Below are 20,490 nucleotides of genomic sequence, written 5' to 3'. Positions count from 1 at the left end.
AAAATAAAAATCAGTTCCATTTGGCCGAGAAATTTCCAAAGGAAAACAATCACGGCCGAGTTCTTAATAACATTGGAGATTTAGGTGGTGTTGCGTTTTAATAAAAATATCAATGTGATTTCAATTCAAGTAGTCGAGTCTACATGGTTTATTTCATTGAGTTCTTGACTCTTTATTGAAAGACTAATTATCCCTTCAATTTATTGTTTTTCAATTATATTTATCTAATCCTACTTATTCCAAATAATTTTTACATACCTAGAGTATCATCTATCCATTTTTTTACACCTTTACACTTCTCTTTGAACACTTCGATGTTTGGGAATACGTTTAAAATTACTTCCGAGTGCTTTAAAAGCATGTTTGGTTGGTGTTTTTTTTAGTGTTTACTGGATACACACGCTACCTCAAATTTTTTTTTTTAAAAAAACTTTTTAACTGCTGACCAAACACAACCTTAAGAAAATTACAGTTTTAACTCTTCATTATTTTATTTTATTTTGGTCTACAGGCAGAGATCACACCTAGCGGCAGCTTAGGAGTAGAAGAAACATCTTTCCTAGGACGAGGACGAGGTCGAGGGCGATATGGATGAGGTAGTGGAGGCAGTGGAGAAGGCGAAGAAAGAATGGGAAGAGACGTATTCTAAAGCACAACAACACATGAAAGCAATTCAAGATTACGACGCCATATCTTCTTCTTCTTCTTCTTCTGTTTCTCTTCCGAGATTGAATGGCTTGGCACAAGATTGTTTAGCTTTGCTTCAATCCTTGCAGTTCCAGCTCGATCTCCTTGCTCCTCAATTGCCTACCGATGATCAACTCAAATCCGCCCTCCGATTACTTGATTCCTGGAAACAGCTTTACCATGAGTAAATCTTTCTCTTTTTTTCTCTCTCCCTTAATTATCTTCTTAATAAACACTAATTTGTGTGTTATTTGGAATTAGTTTGCGGGCGAGTTTGAGAAATGCTAATCTGCAAGCCAAGGCTAACATGAGAAAAGCTGCTCAACAAGAGGTACTTCTCTCTTTCTATTTTATTTGTTTTGTTTTAAAAATCTGATTGTGTTTTGTTTTAAATTATACTAATTAACCATTGTAGAGAGAGCTTCTTCTTGGTGGTGGAGAAGAGTCCACTATTCGCAGGCGAAATTTGCAGTATGTCTTCTTTTTACCTTCAATCAGAATATTGTAACGATCCATTGTTTTCTTTATAGATTTAAGGAGTAAATTATATCATGCACTGCTTAAAGAAAATGGGCAACTTGTTACTCTTCTTTTATGTGGTTTTGTTAACACTCGCTGCGTGATTTGTTGCTTTGTATCAGGACAAAGGCTGGGATGACATCCGCTGCAGAAAGCATCACGGAGAGCCTTCGCAGAACTCGTCAGCTAATGGTTCAGGTTAGTCATTGCGCTGTCTCTTTTTCCTCTTTTTTTTTCTTAATTTCTTTTTGTTGTTAATTTCTTTTTCTTACCCTGGGTTTGCAGGAGGTTGAAAGAAGTACTGGCACTCTCATGACTTTTGGTACGTGTTTTTTGTTTGTGCACATTGAAAGCATTTCAGTTTTTTTTTCTTCCTCCATCATAATAACATTGCGAGAATCCTCCTTCGCTCATTATTCCTTTCAACACATGTCATTATTTGTTGTTATCCTGTTAATTTTTGTCTGTTTCGTGTTCAATAATAGTTCAAGATTGGCTGATTTTAATTTCCAAGCAATTATTATTGCATTTCATCTTCTTTTCCTGTTTTATAAATTACGTGAAAGTGAAACTTTGTGAGTTTTTTATAAGATGATATTTTTATAAAGTTGATTCCAGATGGAAGATGATAAACAATTTGTTGGACTATGTTAGTTTTTGGTTCATCTTCTCATAAAGCTTTCTGGAATTCGCAGTGAGCTTTTCAAATGGAACTTGACTCTATTCTTTTCATTAGCTGATTCGATGGTTCCTTTTCTTTTCCTGTCACTCTGCTGTAATGTATCTTAAACAATTGAGTTCTTAAGCAGGAATTCTATACACAAAATCAAAACCTTAATTTACCATTTGTTTCAATTCATTCATACATTGTGTCCTTGAAAACAGTCTAGAAATCAAAGACAACCCGCTGAAATTTATCTTTGACAATCAAAGCCTGTGGACCTGCTGAGGTCACAACTTGGACTTTGTTGGAAATTTTGAATAATTAGCATGGTTTGCTCCAATTGTGTGTTTGGATATCATCACACTGGTTCTAGTATTAGATTGAGTTATTGATCAGAAGGTCTTAGCTCTTTAGACTTGCTTTTTGATATCATTGGACGTCATCACATTACAATTTCCTGTTGGCATTGGTTTGTAATTCAACATGCCATCTGTAACTGTTGCCACATAATTTTCAACTTTATTCTTTACCTGGTCATATATTTGCTACCCAATCTAGTATGATGTAATACTTTTTACACAGTTTTGGAGTTTCTTCAGTATTTTTCTTATTTCAACTTGTGCTCTTTATTATATGGCATGTCCTGGTTCTGTGCTTTTGAGAGTACACATCCTTTAGAAACCTTTGGGTAATTTAGCTAATGTATTCAGGTTGGTTTTGCAGAGGAATCAACAACAGTATTAAGGAAGGCTGAAACAGAATATAAGGGTCATCGCTCATTGTTATCGCGAACTCGCAATCTTCTCTCTACGATGCAACGTCAGGATGTTCTTGACAGGTATAGAAGAAAAGAAAATGGCTTTTTATGTCATCTTGATCAGAAATTATCTCCTTTCACGAAACCTAATGCTAATTGTATCTGGACAGGGTGATACTGGCAGTAGGATTTTTCTTGTTTTCATGTGCTGTTCTTTATGTTGTTTCCAAGCGCATTGGCGTACTTGCATTGCAGAGAAAGGTTACTGCTGCCTTAAAAGCCGGTATGGCCGGAAAAGGAGCCATCAAAGCCAGAGCTGTTGAAGATGCTATACCCAGAGTTATTGAAGATGGTATTGATGTTGCTCAGGTCCTGGACAATGCAGTTCCCAAGGTGGAAGTACCTGTAGAACAAGCCATGCATGATGAACTTTAAGGTTCTAGGTTTTGCTAATTTAAGTCCTCGTACAGGGGCTCTTCAGCTTTCTTACCCATGTTTCCATATGCTGGCTCACTTACAAACTCGAGTAATATACCATGCGATAGGATATAGGCTGTCATTGTTGTCGCATTTTTATTATGTTGAGGCCACCTTGATGAGCGATTAAAAAAATATGAATTTGTCATTGGCTACGATTGATCTCATTTTGACAGAAAGACCAGAGGAAAGAACATGAGAAATAAGTTAAAAGAAAATAGAATCTGGCTTCGGTCGCTATCTTCTTTCCATATGTTTAGAAATTGCGAGAATTAAGAGATGAAAACAGTAATAAAATGAAAAGAAAAAACTTAAATAAAAAGTTTTACTCAATCTGGCAATGAAAGGATTAACAATCTCAAGTTCTGAAATTGATTTGTATGTGTCATAAACAAGCGAGGCTTAGGGGGAGCAATGGGTCTGGAGTCACTTGATTGGCCGATGCATTTCTTCTTGAATCAATTGCCATCACTATAGAGGAAGCTGACCTCGGAAGTGATCATCTCTATGAAGCTTGCAGGATTTTCAAGTAATTTTGTGAGATTGACCAAAAATGATCATGCTAGGAGCCAGAAGTTTTTGTGGGTTTTTGTATTGAGCACATAACCTGCATTCTGTCCTCTTTTCTGCACTGCAACACAAGTGCACTTGCTGTTCTCAATCAAATACTCCGCTGTATCTAACCCCTTTGTACCCGACCCTCCTGACAGTTTATACCTGCTCGTGCTACAGATACAAAAAAGAACAGAGAATTAGGAACTTCATATCCGAAAAGATCTAGATAACAAGATCAAAATGATATCCATTTCTAATAGGATCTTTCGAGTCTGATCGAGTTTCAAGCTCTCTCCTGCCCAACCTCTCTCCAACATTTTCGATCGTCTTCATGAGGAGCAGGACTAGTTGTCTTACTGCTACCCAGATTTACTTTTTGAATGGCATGCTGAGAACCATACCTCATTTTCATGGTTGGAGTGTTTGAGGACCATAATTTAACATAATTCTTCTTTACCAAGTAACCACATATGCATGTTCACAGGCCAGAAATTAAAAAGAAAATGTAGCAGGAGAGGAGACCAGATAGAGACAGCCATAAAAAAGAGTTGCATGTTGTATCGAAAACATGGTATTTCTGCATTCTAGCTAGCTTTGGATTTTGGCAGTTTTGAGCCCTTCAGGATAGATTTAGTTAGGTTTGTGAATGTGGTTTATTAACAGAGTTCATGCAGAATCAGGGATTCCCCTTGCTTCTTCTTCTTCTTTTTTCTTTTTCTTCATCTTCCTAGCTATTTTTACATGTAATGTAATGCAAAGTTTGAAGATGGCTTGTCAATCTCACCCTAATATTGCAGTTGAGAAACCTCGTCTCTGGCCAATAATAAGAAGATCGACCCTTAACAGGTTGCTTTTGTTAAGGATAGTATTCGCCTTGTCCTTGGTCTCCTCCATTAACTGAGTCCTTTCTAAGCGAACAGGGATTTTTGGCTGGGCAATCCGGCACACCTGCCGCATTGCTTCAAGAAAGTCACCTTCCCCAACTCCACCGCCTCCTTCAGATGAGTTGGGCATGGGACCTGGCGTTAGACTATATATCTTTCTGAACGAAAATGTGTTCCACCAAGAATATGAACTTTCGACATGGAGAAGTATGAGCTCATCATTCTCAACAACTACATGGGATAGTGCATATTGAAGCGCACCTGCTGATTCGCGGCTTGGGTCTGCCACCACCATTACTTTTCTTGATCGTGCAGTGGTCTCACTCCCCATCACCACCAACGGCCACCACCGCCACTGCCACCAACAGCTACCAATTGGGGTTTAGACGACTAGAGGTAGAAAATGGGCTTTACAAATTAAATGTCATTGTGGATGGTTTGTGTTAATCCAAAACTACCTTGCTATTTGTTAGCTCATATTTTGTGGATTAACAACACAGGGCACTGTGGAGATGTGCTAAATATGGAGTGCTTTGATGTTCCACGCTAATTTTGGAAGTTTCTGGAACTCCAGCTATGTTTGTGACTTGGTCAATATATACCGGCAGAATCTGCCTGACAATCGGAAACCTTTTCCGGTTGTAGATCGTTCAATATATTCGCGCGCGCTCTGACCAATACAGTGAAAAAAATAATTCAAAAATCGTGAGCGGCAGGATTCGAACCTGCGCGGGCAAAGCCCACATGATTTCTAGTCATGCCCGATAACCACTCCGGCACGCCCACCTAATTGCTGTTTTCTTGAAACATTTGCATAAAGTAGGATTGGTTAAAGTATGACTGTTGCTAGGCTAGGCTGGTTCCTTCTTTAACAAAAAGAAACCTTTTCTTCAAGTAGTTGGGTTACTTCGGTACTGAAGAAAACAGGTAATGAAAGTGATTAAACGAACGATCATTATTCCTTTCACTTCTAGTAATGCCATTGCTATACATTCATTCAAGTAATATCTGTTTCGTCTTCAAGTTTTGTCTTTCTCTTTGTGTTCCTTTAACTTATTTTCATTATTTTTTGACAAAAATAATCCATGGGCACCTTTCAAAATCACTCCTTTTTCTACTTACGATTTCACTTTCACCTCTTCCAAGGATTTATGGCCTTCGTTTTCAAGGTTTAATCATGAATTTATCTTCTGGGTACTCATCAATTTAGCCCTTCTCTTCAGTTTCAGTTCAAAGTTCGAAGTTTTATGTTTTCTTTTTCTTTTTGTTTGGTTTCTTGCTCTCACATTTTAATGCTCTTCGAATTGTCCATTGTAGCTTTTGCTTACCACCTATTTGATATTTTGCAGGGAGTTTGGAGTTAGTAATAAAAAAAACTATGGCTTCCACTCTGTTAAAAAAACATTAAACCGTCCCATTATTGTTATATCCAAGTGCCTTCTTTAGAAGAAAGAATGGTGCCTTGTACTGCACGATGAAAAGCAGCAGCGTCACACAAACTCAAACAGCCACACAAGAAAAACAGCAGAACCCACAAATCAAAGTTTCTACCCAGACGCAGACCAAAACTATTGATAAACTTATAAAAGACTATGAGGCAATCATTGGTATAGAAACCCATGTCCAGCTATCCACTTTAACCAAAGCCTTTTGTGGATGTCCATACAACTATGGAGCTCAACCATACACAAGTATCTGCCCTGTTTGCATGGGGTTGCCAGGTGCTTTACCAGTTTTGAACTCCAAAGTCATTGAGTTTGCTGTGAAATTAGGTCTTGCGCTTAATTGCAAGCTGTCTTTAAACTCAAAGTTTGATAGGAAACAGTATTTTTACCCTGACCTTCCAAAGGGTTACCAAATATCTCAGTTTGATATACCAATTGCAACCAATGGTTATGTTGATTTGGATCTTCCTGTGGAATTTGGTGGTGGGCATAGGAGGTTTGGCATTACAAGAGTTCGTATGGAAGAGGATGCTGGGAAGCTGCTTCATTCAGGAAATGGGAGTTATTCTCAGGAAATTATTTATTTCCTTAGTTTTCACTAGTTTTCCTGAATTCTTATTGTGTCTTTTGGCAGATATTCTGTTTCATTTTTCTTGAATGTGATATCAGTATCTAGTGCTCCTGGTATTGCTGTCCTCATAATTTGTTCATTGGACCGTTATGGATAATGGGGAAAGGGGGTTATTAGTTCATTACCTTTTTTCCTCTAAATCTTCAGAATTGGTAGATAATTAAACTTGTGTTGTGACTGGGCACCTGACAAGTGTTTCTCGTCTTTTGCAGGTTGATTTGAATAGAGCAGGGGTGCCTTTGCTTGAATTGTTTCTGAACCTGATATGAGAAATGGTATTGAAGCTGCAGAGTATGCAGCTGAAATACAGAGGGTGGTCCGCTACTTGGGAATTAGTAATGGTAATATGCAGGAAGGCTCACATCGCTGTGATGTAAATGTGTCAATTTGACCAATTGGACAGTCAGAGTTCGGGACAAAGGTAATTTGAACTTGTGCTTCAAGCAACTCAAATACATGATTTAGTTGGCTCAGTATGTGGAGCATTTCAGAACTCAGAAAGCAAGAAGTGAAATGCTATGAATCATTATAATATTATACTGATAACTTGAATCTACAGAAGTTATACTGAATAGTGAAAGACATGGCATATGCTTGCAAATGGGTGAATACATCTTCAGCCATTTTGGAAATGCAAGAATTTCTTTTGCCATGCTCTTCACTAGCATATTCATCCCCTCTAAGCTCATTTTCTTTCTTGTGATTATCACTTCATTCTAAAGAATAGATGTACTGTCAAATGCATTATTTAGCAAATTTGAAAGAACTATGTTCCATGTGATTCGTAATATTTAGCTGCTCATATATTTTCTTATATTTCGTGTTGGCAGGTTGAGATAAAGAATTTAAATTCATTTTCGTCAGTTAATAGGGCCATTGATTTTGAGATATCAAGACAAGTGTTTCTGCACAGTCAAGGGCAAGGCAGTTCAATTGTACAAGAAACTCGGCTTTGGGAAGAAGGCGCTCAGGTTAAAACTAGATATTGTCCCTCATTTTAGCGGCAATACATAGAAGATGCAGTTCACTCACTCATTAATGGTTACATATATCCTGTTTTACCCTGTTTAGAAAACAATTACAATGAGGAAAAAGGAGGGGCTTTCCGATTATCGATATTTTCCAGAACCAGACCTTCCAGAAGTTATTGTAAAAAAAGAGTACATTGATAGTATTCAAAATTCTTTGCCAGAACTTCCAGAAATGAAGCGCCGGAGGTATGAGAGCATGGGCCTAAGCATGCAGGATGTTCTTTTCCTTGCAAATGACATAAATGTAAGTCCTTGTCACGGTCTTTAATGTCTCTAGTATTCTCTAGGATCTGTTTTTCAACTGTTCAGAGACCAAAAAATACATTACCACGTTCATATTATATACTTTCACTGCCAGAAACATGGTATAAAAGTTTGAGAAAAAATATGCTTTGGATTAGAAAGCCTTGGAATTATATGTTCTGGGGTTCTCAATTTAAAGTTGTCTCCATCCCCTCCCTAAAAATTTGTTACAATGAATTTTTCCTCAAAACTCTGTTGTGGAAAGCTCATGTTATTTGCCAGCATCTAGCTATGTTACAAGCCTCAAGAGTGCATCATGCACCAACAGAGTGATGTATGGTTTGCTATGCAAGTTAAGTTTCAGGTTATTGAATTCCAAACCTCCGAAGCTGCACCTTGAGCAATTTTCTTGTCTTACTGTAAAGCAAGCCTGAATGATTCTACTCACTGAGTTCTCAATTCATGTGTTTGTTGGATCACGGGCATTTCTTGTAAAAGGTATCACGCTGGAATGATCTGATGTAGGGTTTTCTTTCACCAAATGAATTTTTAGGTCGCTGAATTTTTTGATGCAACAATTGCCAAGGGTGCTGATGTGAAGCTGGCTACCAACTGGATAATGGGGGATATTGCTGCCTATATGAAAAATGAGAAAGTATCTATAAATGATATTAAACTTAACCCCCAGGAGTTGGCTGAGCTTATAGCTTCTATTAAAGTTGGGACCATCAGTGGGAAGATTGGGAAAGAGGTAAAAGTTCGTTTCCATTACCACTGCTATTTCATATTCAAACTTTATAAGGATCCTTTTCCTTTTCTTTTTGTTCCGAAACATACTTCATCATGATACAATACCCCATCTCATCTCCATAATACGATATGTTACCTTAACTTTGCAAGAATTAATGTCATTTCAGCCATTATTAGTTGTCTTTGCTGCTTGCTGCGAGATAGTTCTTTTTATTTTTTTCAGTATCTTTCTCATGTCTTCCTGGTTTAAACATGTTATTTACACTTAGCAAATGGCAACAAATATTAAGTTTTTTAAACAAAGTAGGATAAAACATAATTTACCTACCTCATTAGCTTGAAGATTTTGCTTCTTTCTTGGTGGATTACGAAAGCCTCATTAGCATGAAAGCAGATTAACCTTTATTTCAGTTTTCCTTCTTCTTTTTTTATCCTTTGCTATTGTCCTGTAAAGGCAAGAATTCTACAAGAGAGTACATATTTTGAAGACATTTAATAGTTAGAGATAAAGGCTAAAATTTCTGCAGCCTCATGTTATACAGCAGTCACAGACGGGCTTATATCTGCAGCCTTATGTTATACAGGAGTTAACAGGGTTAAAATCTGGAGCCTTTCTATTATTTTCTCTGTGCTGATGAGAGGAAAATTTTGGTACTTTTGGTTGTTCTCTGGGCATAAGCATAAATAACTACTAATTCTTAATTTTTGAGAATTCCTCATTTATTATTTGCAGATACTGTCTGAGCTCATAGCCAAAGGTGGAACTGTTAAGGGACTGATAGAAGAAAAAAATTTGGTTCAGGCAAGTCTCTCACTTTGCCCCTGCAGCATATTTAACTATCGTTCACAGCAATAACAAAGTGTTCAACAACTTTAGTTTAGAAGTAGATGCCCTGAGTTTATGCATAAATAAGCTAAAAAATAAATGTGATTGCCTTTACTATGCCAAACGGCAGAAATAAACAAATTAACTGGAAGCGCAGCTGCATGATTGTGTCATTTCCTTACAAGCCTTCTTGGTCTAGCATGGTGTTGAGAACCAGAGACGTGAAGAAAAGCTGAGTTTGTTGAATCTTCTAATAAAGTTTCCACCTTTACTCTCTTTAAAAGGTGCCAACAAATAATAAATCATTCAGCTGTGTGATCGATTACCTTAGTGCTTCAATTGTCGATTACCTTTGTGCTTCAATTGTCTAATGAGTTGGTCATGGTGTTGGCAAAGCTTAGAAGCTTAGCTTGAAAATGCAATGTGCTCTATGGTTGTAGAAAAGGCTGGAGGAGGTGTCCGCCAAGCCAAGCCAAGCTTTATCTGTGGTTCAGTTTCTTAACACATCTAACAGTGAGATGAGTGTAATTTCAGTGATTGAATATGGCATAAATGTTGTATGGAAATCAGGAGAGGAACACTATTTTAGTTCAAATAGGTGGGTTTCTCACATGTTTCAATATAACAGATAGTAGATCCTGCTCATATTGAGAAGATGGTAGATAAAGTGCTTTCAGAGAACCCAAAGCAGTTGGAACAATACCGAGCCGGAAAAACTAAGATACAAGGTTTTTTAGCTGGCCAGGTATACAAACCATTACAAGTTATAAGACGAACCTTCATGTAATTTATTTTCCCCTGATTATGCTTTAGTAGATTGGGATAATTCTGAACGCTGATTCATTTGCAGGTGATGAAATTATCAAAAGGTAAGGCCAATCCAGGACTTCTGAACAAGATCCTTCAACAGAAACTGAATGCCACAAGCTGAAAGACTCTGCAGGTGGTGGTATCTTCATGAGGATCCTGTTTCATACAGCAGACACTAATTATATTCCATCATAATTCTTGTCTTCCTTGGGTTTAGACAGAGAATGCGCTAAGAATGGTGGCTTTGCCCACAAGTGGGAAGCCACTACTGTTACACTGATTTGATTTTATTGTCAATGGCGATTCAAAAAAGTTCTGCTCATGAACCGTCATCATCATCTTGCACACCGGGTGTTGGTTTGAGCTTGGAGGAGTGGCCGAATCAGCTTTACATTATTGACTGGCCTGATTGAGGTGCCTTTTCATTTTTATAATAACTATATTTTCCCGGCTTTAGCATACAGAAGAATAATGAATGAGAATACCACTGATATGACTTGTGTATTCCCAAGTTATTGTTTTAACTTGTAAAATCCAGATGTTATAGTTCATTTCTAGTTCTTGCCTGCAGTGGAATGTGAGCAAGGCTGCTAAAATCTACGAGTCCGATGTCCTCTGCAGCAATCGGAAATTGTATTTGTATATCTAAACATAACTCTGCAAGTCGAGTTCCAGATGGTCTGATTTTATGTTTTCATGCTTGTCGACATCTAATGCTAGAAAGATAACCTGCAGGCTGCAGCATCAAAATTTTCCACACTAAACGCTACACATGAACAAAGAACACGACAAATTTATGGATGTGATAAAATAAATTTCAATCGATTACAGGATCATCCATCATAGAAACAACAATAGTTCCATGAAACATAAATGGCCCTAAAAATTGATGGAAGATGCTCGCGGCTATGCAAGCTATACAGACTGAAAATTGATCTATAGAATACGACCTTAAAGCATAGCGTGGTTCTAAACTCAATAACGGCCTAGGGATGACAGTCACTTTGGGTTATGCACTACTATCAAACCTTGTGGAAGTTTAGAGCTGCAGCAAATCTCAAAATATTGAAATCGTGATATGTCAGCAGATTGCCCTTTGAAGTTTGCATGTCAAGTATCAATTATAAGATAAAACGAGTTCCTATCATCGCAAGTAGGAGTTTGATACAGATTATATCAAAAGAAAAAATTGAGAAACTTGTTTAACGCCCCAGAGAATTTACAATATGTAATGTATATAACCCAATGAAATTAGAATGTTATAATCAATTGTACCATATTGACTAAAGAAAATAAACTTGTTATTTGCAAGGACTAGCTCAGAATTCTGCAAGTTAGCTCCGAAATTAGGCCTGTCCTAGTCAGAGGTTGAACCTCATGTTGGCCAAGACCAGGTAGAATACCTGGTCTTGAGAACGAAGGTGGGATGCAATCACTAAACAGTGAACTAATGCACTAATCGTAGCAAATCCGTGCTTGATATGCATGATGCCTCGTTGAAACTAGATAGGATCATACCAGTAAATATCAACTGTTGAAACTTTAAGTGAGAACTGCCAAAAAAACTCAGGACCTTTTAAGAAAGTTACATATTTAGTTTACATCAGTAAAAAAATGACTAACTTGCAAACGTTGGGATGAGTTTCTCAATGGTCCTCAATCAATTCTCACCAATTGCTGCACATAAATTTCTGGATAGAAGAAACTAGTTTGGTTCTTCCACTCATCTATTCAGCAGGATATCTGTAGTCTCTCTCTGGCAGGGTGTATGAAGTGGGTTGCTCAACTGATATATGTGCCAAGTCAGATCTGAAAGCAACTAGTCCCTGCAGCCAAAAGCAAGAGATGAACGTTAGCTTCCAAATGTAATGACCAATCCATCATATAATCAAATTTATATGTGGAGTGGCAGTGCTTGACAAGCGTGCATGCAGCAGTGATTGTAACCTTTCTAAGCACTACTAAAATGATTAAAAATGCCTGTAACAGATCTAATAGAAATCAAGCTGTGATACTTCAAATTCATGCCCAGTTTAATGTGACTGCACATCATCATAATTGAAAAATGGCTAAAGCAACCACCCAACATGGAGCATCTTCACAGCATTAAACTGGTTTAGTTTTCAGAAGGACAATGCTGTAGCAAATAATATAAATGGTAGAAGGAGAACATCCAGGCATTCTTTGTATATGACATAATGATCCTTCCTCCAATAAACCTCAATTTGAAAAATGTCAAAGTGAGCCTGAGCACAAGAAGGATGGTTTAAATGATGCAATGCAGAACAAAAATCTAGAATACGAATATCCAATGAGCCGTTGAAGGAAAGAGGTGCTTGATTTTGGAGCACATGACAATGTTGAATTCACAGCACAGATTGAGCATACATGACACATCAAGGCATATTGCCCGAAAAAACAAGCGTAGATTCATTAACATGAAAATTATTAAGTACTAAGCTTGTGTGAGACATATTACTTACCAGTATTTAATCAATCCATCCCAGCCACAAGTGGCCACTTTACTTTGCTCCAGCGGATGCCACTCAGCCCCAATGCAGACTCCCTCGTGACATTTGAGGGTCCTGAAAACTTTACAACTCTTCCAGTCCCAAAACCAGCATTTACCCTCACCATCTCCTGACATAACAAATCTTCCATCTGGTGAGAAATTGACTTGACAAGCATAACCAGCCACAATGTGACCAGCGAACCTCTTCTTCTTATTCAACTGGAATCTTTCCCTAGTACTATAAATAAGAATCTGGTTATCCAAACTCTGCGCAGCAAGCCAATTCATATTGGGATGAAGAGAGATCGATGGCATAGAATGCATGTGAGGCTCACTAATATACTTAATAACAACAGGGATCCCAAATTCCCATACACGGAGTGATTTATCATCACTTGAAGTAACAAATCTCCTGTTATTATCCACAAATGTGATGGTATTCACTGCCCCCAAATGCTGGTCATACTCCTGAGTAATCTGCCCTGTGTTCATATCCCACTGCACAATCTTCTTATCACTCATACCCGCCAACAATATATTCTGCTTATCATCATCAGGATTGAGCTTAACAACATATGGAATCTTCCCAGTCGAAAACGAAGAGATAACCTGGCCCGTCTCTGTGTCCCAGTACTTAATATTCTTATCATAACCAGCAGTTAAAAACTTGGAGCCATCGTTACAAAATGAAATATCCCTGACAGCCTTAGAATGACCCATATAAGTTCTCATACACTTTCCCGAATTAAACACATCCCATATCTTCACCTTCGTATCCATACCCGCAGAAAGTATCAAATGGCCATGTTTAGGGAAAAACCTTATAGCAGAAACTCCTTTAGTATGGCCACTCCATGTATGCACCAATCTCTTGGGTATATAACAATGATCATTACTAGCTTTAGCATCTTTAGGTGGCGCAATCCACGACCTCCCTTGATAATCCCTCTCTTCTTTACCATGAAAAGTAGTCTTATCAGCAACAAGCTCACCTTTTTCACCACCAGCTTTCTCCTCCTTCTTCCTCGCGTGCTCTTCCGCATATTTTTTCTGCTCTTCAGTCAACTCAGTTTGTAATCCCTCCTTCTTACCAGCCCAAGGGCTCTTCCTATTCTTCATCAACCACGCATCCGTAGCCGGATTCTCAACCTCTTCCTTGTCCATTCCATCATCGTCATCCTCAACAGCTTCCGTTTTCTTCTCAATCTTTCGCTTCTTTTGTTCATGTTGCGGAATATTATAAACAGAAATCCCATTATTTTTTTCTAAAACATCCAAATCACCAATATAATTATTACCTGCAGAAGCAGAGGGGTCAGCCGCGTAGCCATACTTGTGGAAAGTGTTGTACTGCTCGTCGAAGACGAAGGAATCAATGGCGGCGTCCTCGACGAAGCCGAGCTTGTGGTTGCGCATGCCCTGGGCAATGCCGTCCTTGGCGTAGGGATGGGCGGGGCCTAAAACCGGAGCCCACAGCTGGTCGTAGGTAGGGTTGAAAGCGACGACGTGCTGGACGGGGTCGATAGGTTTAGAGAGCATTTGATTGGCTACTGTTAGGGCTAGCATGGTGTCGTCGACTTTGGGAGCGGCGGATTTGGAAGGGAGGAGACGTGGAGGGGATGAATCCGGAGAGGAATTAGGGTTTTGGTCTAATTCTCCGTCGTTTTGGTAGTTTTGGAGAAGATCCATTGTTAGGATCCAAGACTGGAGGGAGGAGCTTTTACTTTTCTGGAAACGCGAAGGGAAAATTAAAATAGTGAAAGGAAAGGAAATTGCTGCTGCTGGTGGTGCTGTTGCTGTCTCGTGTTTTTGTGCGGGCTGAGGAATTTGAATTCGCTGTTCAAAACGGTGCGTTTATGATTTGTTTTAAACTACATACAGACCCTCCAACTACTAGTAGTGTTTCAATTTGGTACCCTAACCTACGATTAAAGCTATTGATCTATCTTGGTTGATTAAATGTAATTAAGCTATTAAAACTTATCCCTGATGTTATTGGCTGGATTTAAAAAAATTATAATTTTCATTTTATACTAACATAAATTTTTAAATCGAATAAAAAAAAATAAACTACTCTTGTATATGATATAATAAATACACAAACAATAAACATAAATTTTCTCTCTCTTCTAAACATGATTTTTCTTTTTTTAAATATCATTTTCTTTCTCTCCCATATTTATCTGAATCTAAATCAAAACCAGTGTCTGGTGTTTTTAATCGATTTTTCTCTTCTAGCCGTTGGAATTTCTTTCTTTTCTTAAAAAGCAAGTAGATATATCTAAAAAAAACTTTAAATTGAAGCTTATAAAGACCTCTAATTTTTTAATATCTATCATTTTATTGGTGGAAGGAAATCAATTCCAAGCAAAGCATGTAAATACTCAGTATTGCTCTTTGATGTATTGTAATCTGTTCAGATTCTTCCTTTTCGTAGTTTAATATTATAAATCTTCTCTCTGTTTCTTGCAATCTATATCTTATGTCATTTTTTAGTTTTTCACAGTAGGAATTAATCGAAATGCCGCGGTTCTCCGTTCAGGACTCTTCGCTCGTCTCTGGCATGCTAAAAATTCTAGCCATAAACCGGCTTCAGGTGAGTTCGGCTGGATTGTGGGTTTATGGTTGGAGACGGTGGATTGGAAGGGATCAAAGGAAACGACGATGATGGTTAGGTTTGGTATTTAGGGTAAGAAGGTGGATGGAAGAAGATGATTAGGGTTTTTTTGTTGGATGATAAATTTATAACATTTAGGTTTTTTATTTCATGATAAATTTGTAATATTTAATTTAATAGCTATTTAGTGTTTAGATAAAAAAATAATGACAGTCATGTAAATAATTAAATATTTTTTATTAACTTTTTTAGGTGCAAAATTATTATGTGTACACTAAAATTTATGATGCAAATTATAATTTTTTAAATTTATATTTTTTAACACATCTGAATTTAAAAGCTTTTTAGTTATTAAATAAAAAGCAATGATAAACTTGTAAATAATTAAATGATTTTTAATTTTTTTTAGGTGCATCACTCATAATATATATATATATATATATATATATATATATATATATATATTAAAGTTTATGATGTAAATTGTAATTTTTTAAATTTATATCTTTTAACACATATCCTAATTTAAAAAAAAAATACTTGTTTAAGGCATAATCAAATCAAAATTTAAGAATTTTATATATATTAAGTTCAGGTAAATGCATCAAGTCAATGTAAGAGATTTGTAATTTTGATTGGCGCATAAATCGATCGAATGAGGGGGGGGAAAGGAAGAAAAAGAAAAAGGTCAGGTTGATACAATTAGTAATAGAGGGGCTTAATTGAAATGTTTTTAATAGAAGGGATGGTTATTAGTAACAGGGTTCAAAGTGGGTCCCACAGAGGAGCAACATTTCCGTTGAGGTTAGATGGCCTGTCTTGTCCGAACAAGAAGAAAAAGGAAAGAAGAAGCCCTGCTCCTTTCCTTTATTAAAAACAAGAACATCAGCTATCGATCATTCTCATCACTCAAAACAAAACAAGAAGATTGTCTAGAAGAAGAAGAAGAAGAAGAAAATGGAGACACTGCAGTCATGGAGAGTGAGACTTTCCTTCAAGAACGCAACAATATTCATGACGTTGTTGAATACAATCACAGCCCTTTTCTTGCTTCAGGGCTCTCTCTCTTCTCCCTCTTCCCGCAACAGCAAACTCTCACCTGACCACTCCAATTCAGGCATGCTCTCTCTCTCTCTCTTAAAATTTTAATATACCGTTGGAATAATAATGGGTATATGTTTGAATTGAATAAAAAGTTATCGGCTAGGCGGATTTTATCACTTTGCTCTATTTTGTTGGTTTTGTGATTTGTAGCCCAAATAAACAGAGTCGTTTGTTTGTATCGCTTCTCTGTTGGTTGTTAAGAGCATGGGTGGAGTCTGGGATTTTATGATCAAGGACTTTCCAAATGAATGGGAAATCTTTCAAGTATAAGAATGTTTTATCCCCTCTTGTTTCACTGGGACAGGACTCGTCCTTTGATGTTTATGAAGACTTGTTCTATTTTCCAAGGCGCTGTTGTAATATCTCAATTTGCACCTTGCGAGTGAAGCTTGATATCTGCTCTTGACATTAAGTTGAAGCGACACTTCAGACTAACATTTGAGTCTCGTGCATATGTATGAGTCATAGCCAGAACCGGTCTGCTCCTTTAAAAGCCTTCGATATGAAGAAGTTTGGATGTAGGGTAAAACCTTCCCATTTAAATGCACCCTAGGGTTCCAACACTTTTTAAAAGAGTGCACCTTACTAGGAATAGGATTTATTGCCTCGAGTAATTTTGCTTCCTCTTTTTGGATAGATTACTTTTAGCTTAATCTGTCTAAGGAAAATTATCATAAAGACAATTTTTCGAATCTGTTTTAGATAAGAGGGTGTTACAAGCAGTTCAATGCTCATTTTAGTGGAGAATTGGCCCTCGGGATTTTTTCTAATTTTTGGAATCTGTATTGGATAAAAGGGTGTAACATGCAGTTCATTGCTCATTTTAGATGAGACTTGACCCTAAGGATGTTGTCTAAGTGCATTATGAGGTAATAATAGTATTTTGATCAATCAGACTCTACTATGGCGTTGTGTTGTATTTAATTGGGTTTGCTTCGGTTGATGGTGTATGTATGTTAGTTGTCAACTTTTCACCATTCTGAGAGGGGGAAGTGTGATAGATGAATTGTTGCAGAGTTACATCGACTGCTATTATCTGAAATTTCACCATTTTTCACCTCGCAAGTACTGCTTGTGTTTCATATTTCTTCAGATAACTGACCCCCAGGAAGCCCTGTAGAGAAACTTTATTGTTTTTATGTAAAAAACAATGATAAAAAAAAAACTGAAGAGGTGCGTCATCACAAAACAACACCATGATTACTCTCTTTCTGCAATGCTATGTGGATGTTATAGCTGGTTTGAACTCAAGAAAAACCACTGCATGTAGTTTCATTGTCAAATACAATATTTTAGTCCAATAGGACGTGGATATTGGAAAAATTGAAACTGACTTTAAGTCCCACCTCTTGAAATGTTGTTTTCGATCATCCAACTCACTCTAGGTCTCTTTTATGTTTCTTTTCCCTCTTTTTTATCTTGAAGGATCAGAACTATTGTATCTCAATAATTTCTTTTTGTAACTTAAAGGTTTTCTCCCCACAGTCCCCAGAGATCTGAATGTTTCCAGTAATTTTGCCATTATATCCTATTTCTGTATTGGCTATATCACTTGGAACTAATCAACAAAATATTCTTTTAATTGTACCTATATTGGTGACCTTTTATTTCAATCAGACAGTGGTGCATGTGCAGAATGTTTCAGAAAATAATGATCTCTAGACTTAAGAATGTAAAATTAACCTAAATCTTTCCACCACATTTTATCACTCGTTCCTGGCTTCTTCTAGATCTATAACTGTTCTTGGCTTCTTCTAGTTCGTATGAATCTAAAACAATTTTCTTCACAATTTTTTTTCTTTTTTGCCTGAGACTTCTGTAATGTAAATGACTAGAGTCTGAATCGCAATTTAAACAAGACTGTGGCAGCATGCTTTGAACATTTTTTAGTTGTCTGTTGTTTTAAGATTGGAAACAAACCCTTCAGTGCTAGTTTGGTGAATGTCAATGCTTTGCTATATTTAAGGCATTTAATTAACATTAAATTACGTCCACATAGCTTAAAGATGTACTAATTTAAATTCACAGTTCTTGAACATGAATCAAAGCATCTGGTATTAAGCTTGGTATCAGTATTGTCAAGGCCATGCATGACTCTTGAAGGTTGCTGTTTTTTGAATGACACTTTCTGAACTTGATGGTGGTATTTCTTGATTGCCACCGAGTTCTATTTATTTCTTTACTGTGTTTCTAAATCATTTCAGGAGCAATGGAAGCTCTTAACTGTGTTTTAACACCTAACAATTCAAAACGCAGTTAAGCTCAGCTACATCAAGGAGTCTGAAGAGATGCGCCTTGCCATGCAACCTTGGAAGCTTATAAAAAGAGTATGTTGTTTGCTTTAAATCTTAACATGCTTGTTATATGTTTTATTATAATCCCACAGAACAACATGAAAAACTTTTTGGAAATGAAGCTTTGCCTGTGCATTTGTTTTCTTACTTCCGTTTTGACTATTAGATTATGTGCATGAAATTTGGCATGCACTTATTTCCCAAACTCTCTCTCTCTTAGATGTTACCTTGTATCAAACAAGAATGAGGAGGGAAATTGTGCGAACTCATGGATTGGAGCAAGTTCTTTATAGAAGTTGGTTCCTTCTGTGTTTGCAGGTGAAGGAAATTGAGCAAGAAGTACATGCAGGACCTGAAACAGTCCAACAGAAAGATATCAAGCAGACTGCTGCCGCTGATCTTTCTAAAAGGTTACAGGATTTCCGTTCACTTAATAATGCTTCCAGTTTGAAAGGTAATTGCTTCCTGTATTTTCTATCATTCAGATGTTTTGTGCAGCTATTTTTAATGGTCCATACAGAAAAGCTTTATATCTGTGAGATGGTAATGGTTACTTTGCTGCATCAAATAAACAATAAACTTCCTGGCTAGAAAATATCAAACTATCCCAGTATCATTAGTTATAGTTTGGTTAGTTGACATGTTAAACACGTTAAGATTGCCTCTCCCTAAATGCATCCATTCAAAATGATTAGTTGCGTTCTGTAATTTTAGGTCTTGGACACTATTTAAGTCTCTGGATTCGTTTATATGGTGCCTCAGAACTTTATGTTCTTAAGGTGTGTTGTTGGTTATACTATCATGCTAATCCAACTAACATGTTAAATATTGACTCAGCTTTAGACGAATGGCGTAAACGGAAGATGGAACGAGCCAGACAGTGGGCTTTGGAAAAAAATGGAACAGTAACCTCCCAAGCTTGATGCCCTTTACGAAATGTGTGATTAAGGGGATTTGTGATGTTAAGCATCGATTACACTACTATGAACTCACCTCAAGATTGTATAAATGTACATAAGGAAAACTGAATGTTACACCAATTTCAGAGAAAATGTCTTCGGCAGTGTGCACTTCTGTGATGACAAAGTTAGTTGCTTCGCCAATGGTACCAGTTACCATCGAATAGCAATGTTTTAGTGATGGGGATACCAAGTGGCAAGAGCTGAACATCATCAAAGAAATTGCATCCTAAACATACTTGTAAATGCATGGTCATGCTCTTCTACTTGTTTAAAACTTCCATTCCTTCAAGAAGATTTAACCTGCCCAAGAACAACTTAAAACTGGAGGCAGTTAGTGTTCCAATTATTGGAATTTTGAGAGTTTTCTCACCAACCATATTTGTAGTGTCTGTGTATACCTGTGAGATGGGATACTCGCCAGCTTTCTGATTAACCTAATAACAAATGTTGTGATGTTGTGGGAGGTGATTCCGAAAGCGAAATAGTTTCGACAGACCTTTCAGTTGAAAATGAAAAAAATTGTACCTGTATCTCGTCAGCTCTTTGCCTCCATGTATTGGTCCCTAACTTCTTATTTAGATACCTTATTATGGGGATGGCAAAGTTGTAAAGTCGGCAGGAAGAGGAAAATGGTGAATGAGACATGCAGAAACGCCCACCAATTCGATAGCTTCAATTGATTGCCAAATTGGATTTCTTTATCGGAACCCGAACTCTTCCAG

The 20,490-nt window shown here is 37.2% G+C and overlaps 4 protein-coding genes, 1 long non-coding RNA gene, 1 other non-coding gene and 1 pseudogene across 9 annotated transcripts; 4 read left to right on the top strand and 3 right to left on the bottom strand.

Annotated features, from left to right (window-relative positions):
* Positions 1 to 493: 493 nt before the first annotated feature.
* On the top strand, positions 494 to 3,259 carry LOC7475427 (uncharacterized). Its single transcript, XM_002314475.4, has 7 exons — positions 494 to 871; positions 949 to 1,018; positions 1,103 to 1,158; positions 1,329 to 1,404; positions 1,492 to 1,528; positions 2,594 to 2,708; positions 2,798 to 3,259. Exons 1-7 carry the CDS (start codon positions 588 to 590, stop codon positions 3,060 to 3,062), a joined length of 903 nt encoding a protein of 300 aa, XP_002314511.1. The 5' UTR covers positions 494 to 587; the 3' UTR covers positions 3,063 to 3,259.
* Positions 3,260 to 3,396: 137 nt separating this feature from the next.
* LOC18102458 (uncharacterized) lies at positions 3,397 to 5,044 on the bottom strand. The gene is made up of 2 exons (XM_024610663.2): positions 4,444 to 5,044; positions 3,397 to 3,830 (listed from the first exon to the last, which is right to left on the bottom strand). The coding sequence occupies exons 1-2, from the start codon at positions 4,872 to 4,874 to the stop codon at positions 3,662 to 3,664; spliced, it is 600 nt and encodes a 199-aa protein (XP_024466431.2). The 5' UTR covers positions 4,875 to 5,044; the 3' UTR covers positions 3,397 to 3,661.
* Positions 5,045 to 5,247: 203 nt separating this feature from the next.
* TRNAS-AGA (transfer RNA serine (anticodon AGA)) lies at positions 5,248 to 5,329 on the bottom strand. Its single transcript has one exon. It is a non-coding gene; the product is annotated as a tRNA-Ser (tRNA).
* A 151-nt stretch (positions 5,330 to 5,480) lies between these two features.
* On the top strand, positions 5,481 to 10,986 carry LOC7475428 (glutamyl-tRNA(Gln) amidotransferase subunit B, chloroplastic/mitochondrial-like; annotated as a pseudogene).
* LOC7475429 (uncharacterized) lies at positions 9,559 to 14,596 on the bottom strand. Of its 4 annotated transcripts, none has more exons than XR_002984361.2 (3): positions 12,763 to 14,595; positions 11,903 to 12,105; positions 9,559 to 11,015 (listed from the first exon to the last, which is right to left on the bottom strand). XR_002984361.2 is itself a non-coding variant. In XM_002315556.4 (2 exons), exons 1-2 carry the CDS (start codon positions 14,478 to 14,480, stop codon positions 12,099 to 12,101), a joined length of 1,725 nt encoding a protein of 574 aa, XP_002315592.2. In that variant the 5' UTR covers positions 14,481 to 14,595; the 3' UTR covers positions 11,834 to 12,098. The 4 variants fall into 4 exon arrangements, 2 of the variants coding, with proteins under 2 accessions (XP_002315592.2, XP_024466429.1); XR_002984360.2 differs by having other exon boundaries at positions 9,559 to 10,435; XM_002315556.4 differs by lacking the exon at positions 9,559 to 11,015 and having other exon boundaries at positions 11,834 to 12,105.
* Positions 14,597 to 14,933: 337 nt separating this feature from the next.
* Positions 14,934 to 15,653, top strand: LOC127905893 (uncharacterized). Its single transcript, XR_008060404.1, has 2 exons — positions 14,934 to 15,167; positions 15,334 to 15,653. It is a non-coding gene; the product is annotated as an uncharacterized LOC127905893 (long non-coding RNA).
* Positions 15,654 to 16,126: 473 nt separating this feature from the next.
* On the top strand, positions 16,127 to 19,892 carry LOC7459995 (uncharacterized). The gene is made up of 4 exons (XM_002314477.4): positions 16,127 to 16,525; positions 18,769 to 18,839; positions 19,125 to 19,260; positions 19,644 to 19,892. Exons 1-4 carry the CDS (start codon positions 16,366 to 16,368, stop codon positions 19,727 to 19,729), a joined length of 453 nt encoding a protein of 150 aa, XP_002314513.1. The 5' UTR covers positions 16,127 to 16,365; the 3' UTR covers positions 19,730 to 19,892.
* Positions 19,893 to 20,490: the final 598 nt, after the last annotated feature.

Source organism: Populus trichocarpa, chromosome 10 (genome assembly GCF_000002775.5).
Source record: "Populus trichocarpa isolate Nisqually-1 chromosome 10, P.trichocarpa_v4.1, whole genome shotgun sequence".
NCBI lineage: Eukaryota > Viridiplantae > Streptophyta > Magnoliopsida > Malpighiales > Salicaceae > Populus > Populus trichocarpa.
Note: the sequence above shows the minus strand (reverse complement) of the source record. Positions and strands in the feature narration are given on the sequence as shown.

Excerpts from the sequence above, each read along its gene's own strand:
- LOC7475427 (XM_002314475.4), top strand. The coding sequence starts at position 588 with ATGGATGAGGTAGTGGAGGCAGTGGAGAAGGCGAAGAAAGAATGGGAA. Across the intron at positions 1,019-1,102 it reads GAAAAGCTGCTCAACAAGAG|AGAGAGCTTCTTCTTGGTGG; the intron begins GTACTTCTCTCT and ends TAACCATTGTAG. Across the intron at positions 1,529-2,593 it reads TGGCACTCTCATGACTTTTG|AGGAATCAACAACAGTATTA; the intron begins GTACGTGTTTTT and ends TTGGTTTTGCAG.
- LOC18102458 (XM_024610663.2), bottom strand. The coding sequence starts at position 4,874 with ATGGGGAGTGAGACCACTGCACGATCAAGAAAAGTAATGGTGGTGGCA. Across the intron at positions 3,831-4,443 it reads TTCTCAACTGCAATATTAGG|CACGAGCAGGTATAAACTGT; the intron begins GTGAGATTGACA and ends TTGTATCTGTAG.
- LOC7475429 (XM_002315556.4), bottom strand. The coding sequence starts at position 14,480 with ATGGATCTTCTCCAAAACTACCAAAACGACGGAGAATTAGACCAAAAC.
- LOC7459995 (XM_002314477.4), top strand. The coding sequence starts at position 16,366 with ATGGAGACACTGCAGTCATGGAGAGTGAGACTTTCCTTCAAGAACGCA. Across the intron at positions 18,840-19,124 it reads CTTGGAAGCTTATAAAAAGA|GTGAAGGAAATTGAGCAAGA; the intron begins GTATGTTGTTTG and ends CTGTGTTTGCAG. Across the intron at positions 19,261-19,643 it reads TAATGCTTCCAGTTTGAAAG|CTTTAGACGAATGGCGTAAA; the intron begins GTAATTGCTTCC and ends ATATTGACTCAG.